The sequence below is a fragment of the Mytilus californianus genome, unplaced genomic scaffold, assembly GCF_021869535.1.
Source record: "Mytilus californianus isolate M0D057914Y unplaced genomic scaffold, xbMytCali1.0.p SCAF_3, whole genome shotgun sequence".
NCBI lineage: Eukaryota > Metazoa > Mollusca > Bivalvia > Mytilida > Mytilidae > Mytilus > Mytilus californianus.
The window spans coordinates 27,424,600-27,437,349 of NW_026262679.1; the positions used below are offsets into that span (position 1 = coordinate 27,424,600).

At 31.3% G+C, this 12,750-nt stretch overlaps 1 protein-coding gene across 5 annotated transcripts in view; it reads left to right on the forward strand.

The window, feature by feature from the left end:
* LOC127734272 (multiple C2 and transmembrane domain-containing protein 1-like) overlaps window positions 1-12,750 on the forward strand; it is a 104,790-nt gene that overhangs the window by 58,047 nt on the left and 33,993 nt on the right. For all 5 annotated transcript variants that reach the window (XM_052244037.1, XM_052244038.1, XM_052244040.1 and 2 more), the window contains 3 exons: window positions 1,627-1,732; window positions 3,491-3,713; window positions 11,183-11,294. In XM_052244037.1, the coding sequence (XP_052099997.1) occupies window positions 1,627-1,732; window positions 3,491-3,713; window positions 11,183-11,294 (441 nt within the window). The remainder of the gene's footprint in view (window positions 1-1,626; window positions 1,733-3,490; window positions 3,714-11,182; window positions 11,295-12,750) is intronic.

Genomic DNA, 12,750 nt, shown 5'->3' on the forward strand with positions numbered 1-12,750 from the left:
TCTATGAATGATTGCATGTTATTGAGATATTTACACTGAGTTCAAATGTAACAGAGTATCAGACGCACCATAATGAAATAAAATTACAAGATTTACTTACCCGTCCCTAAAATACCACATTCTTATTTAATCACTTTATTAATTTGGTCTTTAAATTTGCTTAAAACAAGTCAGAATGAAGGACAATTGACCAGGAACTGGTAAAGTCTTGGTACACTTTGATAATTTTTGTACATTATTAGAACAAGTCTTGAACACACCATACAGCCACCCTGGATCATTTTGTTTTAAAACCCAAATGATCATGATCATGCACTGAATTTGCCACATAGGACATGGAAGTTGCTTTTTATTTCTTCACTTCTTTAATGAACATGATGAAATAGGCTTTGCTTAAGTTTAATGAAAATAAGTTAACTATCATAACCTTAATGATAAAATACATTCCTCCCATGGATTATACTGTTAATTTTATGTTTTGAGCGGAACAAATACATGTATTTGTTTACTTTTTTCAATCTATAAATTTTACAACAATATTTCAGACAATTCAAAAACTGAAATTTAAGAGAAAATAAAATGACATACTGTCTGACTTCCTAACATGCTCTTCAAGTATACAGTGCTCCATTATCCTATTCATATGGTCTATAAATTAGCAAACTTTAAAGATTCTTCTGATTAAACAAACATCAATCAATCAAACAAACAGCAAAGACCACTGAACTGCTCAGGTCCATGATCTGTTATGAATTCTGTATATATGGTATAGGTTTATCATTCGTTCATCTTTTTTACTTTTTTTTGTTTGTTTGTTGAGCATCTTAATGCATTTACTCAGAATTATAAATTGACTTATATGTAAAGATTGAAATAGTCAAAAACTTAGATTTCTGTTACGTACATGTTCTAGACCACCAAAAAATCCCTATAAAATTGAGAATGGAAATGGGGAATGTGTCAAAGAGACAACAACCCGACCATAGAGCAGACAACAGCCGAAGGCCACCAATGGGTCTTCAATGCAGCGAGAAACTCCCGCACCCGGAGGCGTCCTTCAGCTGGCCCCTAAACAAATATGTATACTAGTTCAGTGATAATGGACGTCATACTAAACTCCAAATTATACACAAGAAACTAAAATTAAAAATGATACAAGACTAACAAAGGCCAGAGGCTCCTGACTTGGGACAGGCGCAAAAATGCGGCGGGGTTAAACATGTTTTTTGAGATCTCAACCCTCCCCCTATACCTCTAGCCAATAAAAAAAACAAACGTACAACAGTACGCACAGTAAAACTCAGTTTAAGAGAAGTCCGAGTCCGATGTCAGAATCGGAAACAAAAGAAAATAAACAAAATGACAATAATACATAAATAACAACAGACTACTAGCAGTTACGGACATGCCAGCTCCAGACCTCAATTAAACTGGTTGAAAGATTATGTCTTCATCATATGAATATCAGGCACAATCCCTCCTGTTAGGGGTTTAGTATTATACCATCATAAAATATATGAGAAGAACATAACCCGTGTCATGCCAACAACTGGTTTTAGAACATAGTATATATCAATTTTCTATGAATGTTTTTGGGTGAAAAATGCATTGTTTTTATCATTTTAGGAAATTGGTTTAAGAAACAGAAAGCATTCCATGCAACATCATGCTTGTTATGATTTAGAAATAGTTCTGAAAGAGGGGAGAGACTTGGTCATAAGAGACAGCAGTGGTAAGTGAAGGGCTGATAATTTGACAGACTGTGGATTCATTTATTTTCGTGGATACTAATTTTTGCGGATCAAGGAAACGTCGTATTTTTGAGATTTGATTACATGGTTTTTGCCAAAGTCTGCATACAAGCCTTTAGAAAATTTGTTCTTTGTTGAGCAAATAAATTAGTGGTTTATTTAGCACTCCACAGTTAGGTGTGTAGTTTCGCATTTTGGCCCCTGTGGATTTTTCAAATATGAAAGCTAGTGTCCAATAAAATTCATTTTTGGATAGTTGAGGATTAATACAGCTCTCATAGTGGGTTTATATGAGCATCAAGATTGTGTAATGTATGTATTATGGGCTGTTTTCTGTATGACAGTCAGTATTTTCATATCCATACCAGACATTGGTCTCAAAATTATTGTGATGTTTTTTCCGACTTTCTGTCGCACGAACTTTGTGATTCAATTTTAAGAAAAAATGAGGCGAAAGACACCCACTTTTTATTTAATCATTTGGTAGATTAATGTCAATAGTTTCAGAAAATGTATCACTCAAAGGGATTGAAATTCTAGTTTGAACCAAATTTTGGAGGACTATGTGACATTTTCATGTCCCTTTTTGCAATATTTTATGGTGAATAAATACAGAATGTTGCCGTGGTTCAATTTTAATTTTATTTCCTAACTGTGGAGTGCACCTTACCTATACCCACAAAATCACTAAAAATTGGTATCTCCCAAATTATAATGAATCCATAGTAAGACATTATAATAATTATTTTAACATAGAAAGTATCGTCATTTAATGAATATATCTGGTTTTGCCTACTCGGAATTTTAAACTAGATGTGATGTTTGTCCATTGTTAATTCTGGTTTATTGATAAAGGTTAATATTGTATATTATGCTCAAAAAGTTCTATGTAGTTTGCTTCCAAATCTTTTGACTTTGATAATACCTGAGCATACCTCATGTTGTTTATTCCAGAAACATGCCATGCACACATAATTTGGTCTTGTATGTATGAATTAGTATAGCAGTGCTTTAACCTAGTACAATATGTCATTTTGTTTGGGGTTATGTGAAGAAGAAGTACTATACTTGATATAAAATTTGATATCTGAATTCTCACACTAGTTTGTTAGTAACATGAAGATAGGTAGGCTTATGTAGCATCACAATGTGATTTGTTTTAAAGGTTGTCATAGGGGGCATTAAGTGTTACCCTTGTTCGTCTGTACGTCTGTACATATGTCCCAAAATTTATTTCCATTCTTTCACTTTAGTTTGCCTCAACCAAATGTTATGAATCTCGTACACAATGCTTATTACCACAAAACACAGATCAAGTTTGAATTTTGGTGGTGTCACTTTCACCTTTCTAGAGTTATGCCCTTTACAAAAGAAAAAGAATATCATTCATTGCCTTGATATATTATTTAAGTCTTCATGTCATAATAAAACACACAGAAAAATCAAATTTATATTTACTTAGAAACCAATTTAGAAAAGGGTGGACCTTGCTTTTTTTCAAGAGTTCAGGCCTTGTGGTCATAAAGATTTTCAAGCTTGATTATCATACTCACTCAGAAATCAACCAATCAAAATACTGGATTTGGTGTTTCAAGCACACTTTGTGTACTCCAAGCACTGAGTAAAGTTTTAACAGAGAGTCCAGGACTCGTGGATTTATTTTAGTGAGAACCCTGTATATAATGTGAAGCTCATTGTTTTAGATGTGTATGTCTAATCTGTTCTGGTTTTTTTTGCAGGTACCAGTGATCCATATGTAAAATTCAAAATAGGAAATAAAATGTTACATAAAAGTAAGACAGTGTTTAAAAACTTAAATCCACAATGGAATGAAACATTTCACCTGTTAATAGAGGACCTTTTCCAACCTGTACAGTTACAAGTATATGATTATGACCGGGGACGATTTGATGATCCTATGGGATCGGCTGATATTGATTTGTCTCTAATAGAACTGAATGAGTAAGTTTATCTGTTACATCAGTGATGATATTTTTAAACCTTAAGAGAAGATTTCTTGGATTCATTTTAGTGTTACACAGCATGCAAAACCCCCCACACTCCAGAAAAATATTCCAGAGGTCAATAAAGATAACAAGGAGTGAGTATTGCACAATTTATGAAAAAAAGATTAAATGTGTAGATAAATTAATTATTATATTTAAAAAAGAGAGATTTTGAAGTACCATCGTTTCAACATAGCATAATGAATAGCAAACTAATAACATATTATTTGAATAAGATTTGAAATAACAAATTAAGTCCTAATGCTACCACTATTTAGGCATTTGAGTGTTTGTTTGATTGTTGCTTGCATATCATCCAGTGACAAATATTTCATGCATATTCAGAGAGAGAACAAATTAACAGTAAATGCAAGGTAGGTTCTATAAAGTTGGTCTACCCAGATGAAGGGCATGATCTTTTGACTGACAATTAGATAAAGGCAAAAATTTTACCTTGCTACAGGCCCACCTTCAGACCCCTCAAATGGTTGTTACAAATTATGATTCTTCCTTATAACTTAACAAAATAAACATGTCAGTATAAATCTAAGGAAATAAAGATACATAGAAAGCTAGTGTAAGAACTAATTGTAATAGAAGTGAGTGTTGGGTCACATTGTATTTGTATTGATTGATGATCATAGTTTTCTGAGGAAGTATTTATTTCAATTTTACTTTCCTAAACAAATCAATCATTCAAATCCAGTATAACTTGGTATTGTCATAATATAACTTGTATAAGCTGTCCTGGTTTAACTATTGGAAATCTATAACTTACAGATTCCTGGTTTTTTGTACTGAGTTACAAAGATAGCTGCCATTTGTTTGTAGATCTGAATGGTTCAGTCAGTAATCACAAACAGAGATTTATTTATCAGCATGCTCCAGGTTTACAGAAAAGATTAATTCACTGTAGTGAAATATATAACCAAAGATGGGAGGCAATCCAAAATCTATTTGATTGATTAAACTGGAACTGGCTCATACACTGAAATAAAAACACCCCCTGGACTGCCTGGAGCAATTTTTAGTGTCAATGAAATTAAGTGTGAATTGCTATATTATTACATTTATAGAGATATAAGTTTAACTCAAATTCACAGTTTATTATTGTCATATTAGTGGCTTCAGATGATAAAGAAGCATGTGACAGTATACCCCTCTATCCAATGTCTATAAATTTTAGCAGTATCAGCACACTTTTGGCAAAGTAACATATTTTCAAAATGTATTACATGTTCTTGTTAATATGTCCTGATTTCCAAAATTCAATAACTTTTTAAAATCTTCATTTCAAGTGCAGATCTTAAATAGATATATTTCAAAATAAAATACTTATTGTGTCATTTTAACAATGTTTATAATTTCCTGTGCTCTTAGGCTGCATACGTCATTTCAGTTTTTAAGCTATACTATGAGGGTCTGGATGGGGTTTACAGAATAGAAAATAATGGCCAAAAAAGATAATGAATAAAATAAATGAGCTAAAAGAATGATAAGGTGCAAAATTATAAATATAACTGGAAAATAAAAGAATTAGGCAATAAAATACTGATTACAGGCAGAAATAAATGATGTCCAGAATAAAGAAATCATAAAATTACAGAAAAAATTCATAGTAAAATCAATTTCATGAGAATTTTAAAGAATAAGCATTAATTTTAAAGGAAAAGAAAAATGCCCTAAAAATTTAAATCATACAGAAATTATGGACCTCCCCTTCCAGACCCTCATACTATAGTCATAACTAAATCAATACATTTTGGACTGTGTGATAAGTGGCTAATTAAGTCATTTGCATATCTTTAATGTTCTTATCAAACATATATAACAAGTTGCTTTTCTTTAAAAAAAGAAATGCAATCGTAAACCCAAATGCTTGTTTGGCATTGAATATTAGATAATTGTTTTTTTTTTAGATAAGAGTTAGTTTCTAGGCTTATGTTCAAATACAAATGTGAAGAAATTCAATCAATTAATGATTATTTGTGCTTTAATAAAAAAAAGAAATGCAATACGTGAAACTAAATAGCTGTTTTTATTGGAATTTGAGATATGTTCATGGTTATTTGAACAATGGCTTGATATTGTTCATTATTAAGATCCTTACACCTGCTCTGCAAGGATTTTGTGATGCTTAGGGTAGTAAGCATTGGCATTTTTAAGTTGTGTGCTTTGTGCTCTTAAAAGTTTTAGATGACAAACCTCTTTAAAAACAAAAACTTTTTAAAACCTTTAACTCGATTTGAAGATATTTTTTTAATGTCCCTTTTTATTTTGATGTTTTCTTATATTTTAAATTGTGGGTCATGAAAAAAGGCCTGCAAGTTTAATTGTAAATATTTATAATTTGAATTGCACTGTATTCTCTTCACCTTGATGACCAAAACCAATTCATTAAGAAAGCTATTTACAGCCTAGACAAAACAGCTTACACCTTGTACTTATAAATAAACTAAATTGAAAACAACAAAACAACTAACATAATCAAACCTGAAATTATCACCGAATACCCATTTCTAAACATAAGTTTGTTTAAAGGCCACATTTATGAACTGTTGTAAGGTGTTCCTTTTTTTATTTGAACACGTTTTTTCATTAACTTTTATAGGGTGTCTTTTACATGGTAAAGTTACACTACTGTCTTATGGTATATATGTAAATTCTTTTAAAACAGGTGTATTCATAAGCACATGTCCCAAGTCAGAAGCATGTTGTTTAGTGGGGTTTTTTTTGGTGCAGTTCATATTTGCTTTTTGTTTCTGGTTTGAAGTTAAATTAGATTTGATTTTTCCTGTTTGAATTGTTTTATAACAGTGTCTTGGGGCCCCTAGTAGGATGCAGTTCAATGTGAGCCAAGCCTTTGTGTTGAAGGCTGTATTATAACCTATAATTGCTTACTTTGACTACACTGTGTCTTGATGGAGAGTTGTCTCATTGGTATTCCTACCACATTTAAAACAGATATTCCCTCTGACATTTGACAAATGCATTAGAAAAATCTAAATATTGAAATTGAACTGAAGTTGCCTTGTAGGTTTCTTATGTTGACCTATCCTTTTTCTCTCGTGCTGGATAGCGCCGATCTGCATTTCTATTGTGACAATTTTTTTTCTTTCAATTGCACCAGTTTTATACGAGAGCATGACATATGTAAGGTATCCTAAAGTATTTAACGACTAAAAAAACCCATTTAAAAACGTAATTATAATAGAAAAAAAAAATCATTAACCTCGCAAGATCTTTCTATGATTGTTTTTTAGTATTTATATTGTCTTTCTATTTTTTCCAAATTAGATTACTAAAAAATCATTTGAATAGGCTATTGTCTTCATTCGTAAAGTCTACATCTCACTCGACCTGCATGGACTTTCAATGTAGCCATTATGTCAACATATGGTAACAACAGGCGTCGCTCTATATAATCATGGAAGTATTATATTGACAGGAACTCCAACGAAAAATTAGTACATTCGCATCCCACTGATTTATTTAGGAAAATAAAAGGTTCCGACTCAGTTTTTCAAGTACGTGATAACTTCTTTGTGGGGTATCTGCGATGCCGCCTTCGCCTGTATAGTTTACAGAAACTGATCTTATCACGTGATCTGTTATCGAAGGTCTTATCTACCTACCAATGTAAATTAACACGGAAACTCCCGTGGCTAATTGCGAATCGCTACATGAATAACGCCACCTGTTTCTGTTCAATAATTAAAGACTACAGCTGAAACAATCTAAAAAATCGGTCCATATTTAACAGAATGACAAAAGAAAGTTAATTGTATTCGGAAAGAAGGTAATATTATTTTTATTTTTGTTTGATATGTTTTTATCACTGGAACTAGGAAATCGGGAAATATCCGGTTATGAAAATTACATGACTCTGAAGTAGAGTGTTTGCAGAAAATAATGTGATGCGCGTGTAGTGTGCCGGATGGTGCCGGATAACTCAAATTTTAAGTTAAAGATTGAAAACTTTAATCGAGTGTAACACAAATATTTATGGTTTTCTCTATCGTAAAATATCGTAAAATGTAATTTAACATATTTATAGAAAATGTTTTAAACACTAAGAGAGGTGGATAATTATACGCACGTGATGGCCTCTTCATATAGCATGTATCAGGTTATAACACCGATTACATGTACACCTTTTGAATAAATTCAAAAGTTTAAAACAACCTTCAACCTAGTCCGAGATTGCTCTGACGTCTGACGGACTTGTTTTGGGAAATAATGGCTTAATCTTAAATATTTCGATGCATTTAAAGAACTATCATAATGCTGGGTCCTAAGCAGTATATTCTTAAAATTTTATCATTAGAATTAACCAGTTTAGAATTAAATGTATTTGTAAAGGCTTAACATATCTGAAACATATTGCAGCGTTTGTTTAGAAATTTATAATATTTTGTTTTTGTTGAAATGCATGAAATATTTGACATCGGACTTTCAGTAACTAATGCGACAAGATATTTGTCAAAGTTAGCAGTAAACCTCAATTACACATGCAGATTACAACTCATGATGTGTTTCCTTACACAAGAAATTTATTAGAATTCAATATAAAAATTAGAAGATGTGATATGATTGCCAATGAGACTACTCTCCACCAGAGACCAAATGACATAGAAGTTTACAACTATGGGTCACCGTACAGCCTTTATCTTTTCTATTGAACAAGTTTCAGATTTACAAAAGCAATAAAACTCTTCAATATCTTCACCGATAATTTTTTCAAATTCTTCATCATCAAAATCGTGCACGTCCATACTGATTAGTGAAATATTTGTAAGTGACGATAGTTTATTAACATAGAAAACCTAGTAAAAAACTGTCAACTGCCAAATATTGGCATGGTCGTTAAATGTCATATCCTTGACATTTATGTATACATCCGGTTACTTCGGTAAATTCCGTAATTACGAGTATCCCGAAAACGTTGTTGAACCCATGCATCGATACGACTAATTGAAAAATGTCAAGTTAATTAACAGATACTTAACGATTTTGCGGCATCGCACTATAAACGTTTGAAATCGGTTTGTTGGAGTTCCTGTCAATATAATACTTCCATGATATAATTAAGATTCTCTCAGTATCAATTATAAATAATTTTATACTCACTTACTTTCTTGTTATCTAATTAATTAGTACAACAACCGATTTGTTTTTGCAACGCAACTTTAACATCACAGAGAAACACTTACAACCCATACACCGTACCTAGCTGTTATATAAAGACATCAGAGAAAGTTTAGTTTACACAGTTATGAGAACAGTTGACCAGGAGCTTTTAATTAATTAGATAACACGTTTACATCGGTACATTATCACAATGGTCACACAAAGCTCTGCTACTTGTGGTCAAAATTATAAAAATATAACATAAATAAAACAAACTTCAAAATTTCCTAAAATCTATTTTACATGCATAAAACCTAAGTATATATTATCCTGTCGTCTTTCAAAATCTCCTTGCACTATTTTACATTTTCGTATTTAATATATTAAAACCGAAAATTCATCATCTGATCGTTTTCAAGAAATAATAATTATTTTTTTTTATTTTGACGAACATTTTGAAGCCTTAATTACTACAGGTTAGATAATCTGTTCCCTGGCCCAGATAACTATAAATAGAAATTATTTTTTCTTATCTCTGCCTGCATCTGTCATCACTCGGTGTCTATAAATAGACATTTGATATCTTATCGCTGACCCTTTTAAGTCTGCTGAAATTGCATGCATGATTAATTTAAAGGTTGTGGATCATAATTAAAGCGGCACATTTAATTCGTTATTTCATTGCTTGAAGTATTATTTCTTTCATCTGCATGGTCAAATGTATTTTTTTTTAAATATATTTTAGATTTAGATTTCAGTTTTAGTTTTTTTTTTTCATATTCAATATCTATTTATTCACATTCTAATAACGAAAAAGGATCCAGATATACCTATAACAATCTGATTTGTTATTTTAATCAAGGAGGTTATATGACCTCCTTGTTTTTTAAAAAGGAAATAATGTTGCAACATTTAAACTAAGAAAATAACTGTATTTCAATTTGCAATGTACTTTCATAATTAATTTAAACGTTATTTTTAATAAACGATATTTTTTTCGAAAAATCCTCGTTTTTTTTACATCCATTCAAGGACGTATAATAGAATATATACGTCCTTGGTCTATTCTAGACGTAAAATTTTAATAAAGTGCAAGAAAGACTTCTTTTTAATTTCAGTATAAAAAAAACGAATTAGCCTGCTTTGTACATCAAGTACATCTTCCCTAGACTCAAAATCTTAAATGAAATGCTATTAATACTTCTTTTATAGATTTTAGTTTTAACGATTCTCGTTCCGAATATAAATCGCATTGTTTACATGAAATCTTATCTCATATCTAAACACAGCTGGTTTCAACGTTCGACTCTAATTAAAATAAGTACGCATATATGTAGGTAAATATTAGCAGCTTGTAATTGCGTGCAAGGAAGTATTCAAATGCTTATTAAAGTAGCTTGCATCATAATACATTTCGCATCATATGTAACATATCTCTATAGCAACTTTAAGATGCTAATGCTTATTCAACAGGTCAATTAATAAGCTATTGCGCATGTATATGAAAGGTGGTCATAGAAAGAACAGATGTATTCCGAATAACATCCGGTGTTCCGAAAGACTACGGACATCGTCCAATATATACTGCGTAAACCCTCAGGGGTTTACGCAATAATAGAATTTACATTAATAATATGTCTGTAGAGCTTAAATATATTTATGTTCAGTCAGCAATATTTTAGGCATATTTCGTAAGATATGGAATATATTTGCAATTAGTTACAATTAGCATGCAATTTGTTGTAATTTTAAAATGTGCTAATACCCTCCATTAGCATGTTTTTTCCCTTGATAAATGGGCTATCATTTTTGTTTTTATAAATTGATATATAGAAAACCTAGAATTTTACATGTTTAAAGTGATAATTCAGATTGCTGGAGATAATTGTAAATCAATCTAACCTCGTGAAATACGTAAAACCAACTAGCCCTGTGAAATACATATGTACTAAAATACAATTCACAGTCAAAAATTAACTTAAGTGTACTAAAATAATGAAAAACAAGTAGTTAAATTATGCTAATATACCTCATTCTTATGTTGTTGTATAAATGAATTCATGAGTATTAAATAATTGAGCGAATAGACTTCCATTTGAACCCAACAGCCTCCCCCACCCGTGATTGAGGGAATAGGCAAAAAACACAGATATAGGATTTGGGGGGGGGGGTCAAATTGAAATCTTGCCAATAAATAGACACTAATAATGGTAAATATTAACGCAATAATTTTAAGAAACAATATACATTAAAATAAGCAGCAAGTGACATTAACTGCTACATACTATATTTCAGACCGTCAGAATTAAAGCTAGAGTTATCAGATGGCGGTAAAGAAGAATATATGGGTTATCTTCTCCTGCAATGTACATTATCACCCAAAACATCCCCATCAACTCGGAAATCAGTAAGTATAGAAATAATGCACCAATTTGATGTGATTTTTTCCCCCATCACACATCATTGACCTAACCCTGTCCTGCTTCTTAACACTGAGTTAACCCATCTGTTACATACAAATATAGAAGGATTTGTTTATAATCAGAAAATCTGAATGAATTAGAAATTTCTTTCTGGAAAAAAACTGCCTCTGTGGTCTGATGGTAGTTTGCTCACTTGAAGTTCATTTGTTGTTGGATGTTTAAAACATCCATGCATCCATAATGATATGTATTAACTTATAAAGCTGGAGTTAAGATTAAGAATATATGCAGCTTCTCACTAAACTTTACGTCTTACAATGAATAGCATGATGATTGCCACTAGTGGAGAAGGAACACTAGAACTCCTAGAACATCACAGTTACCTCGGCAGGGTTTAATTTGATCCATCTTTAGTTAACTGTGAAGTGCTTTCTTGACTGTTTTTACTTTAACTTATGATTTTTGATTGTCTGTTTGGTATTCTCTCTTTCTTTTAATGACTATCAGTTTTGTAGGAAACATTGGAAAATATCTCTGTGTGATACATGCACTTCCTTGGAACAATTCAGTTGTGGTTGCAAACAGTTCGGTTTTGCATCAGAAAAAAACAAGAACTTTACTTTGTCTTTGAGGGACAAATGTAATAAAATAAATCAGGTCAAAGTTTATCTAGTAATTTTGTTTAGAACTGATCTCATTGGAGTATTCTGCATATTATCCAATCAAATTAGAATGTTACCTTCATAGTTCCTGTCTCAGTGTTGAAACAAATTCCACCAGTGTTTAATTGGACTGTTTTTGGAGTAGTACCCCCTTGTAGTTTGGATTCTTATCAAACAATTGAATTTTATAATTTCACTTGAAAAGTATAAAAATAGCAGAAAGGAAGTTTTTGACATTTTTTTTTTAATTTTAAGAGGAAGTTATCTAAAATCTTGTCAAGAATGGAAAGCTAAATATGACATAATAACTACTAATCCTTGTTCTGACTTACCTTTCTGAGTATACATTACAAGTGGAATTAACAGTTATAAGTTCTTTAAGACCTATATTGATCTGTAAATTTAGGATATAATCAGTTATTACTAAGTACAGGTGTAAAATAATGAATGTACAATGATTAGGAGGTAGAAAATACAAGAGAAATGTGTTTCGTCAGAATATGCTTACATCTGCTGCTAATAAGAAAACTATGATTCTGACCAAAGTGATGTCTTGTTATTAAATATTGATTTGGGTGACAGGTGTCTCTTACCTGTGTGTGTGTCATACACAACAATTTTCAATCTGTAGATTTCTCCTGAGCTAGACTTGTTTTAATTAGGTAAGCTTTAAGATATTAGATACATCTAAATATGAAAATAACATTTACAATTTTATCATTGTTTTAAATTTAGAAAAATAGATCAATAATGTAAGCAAAATAAATATAGATATCAG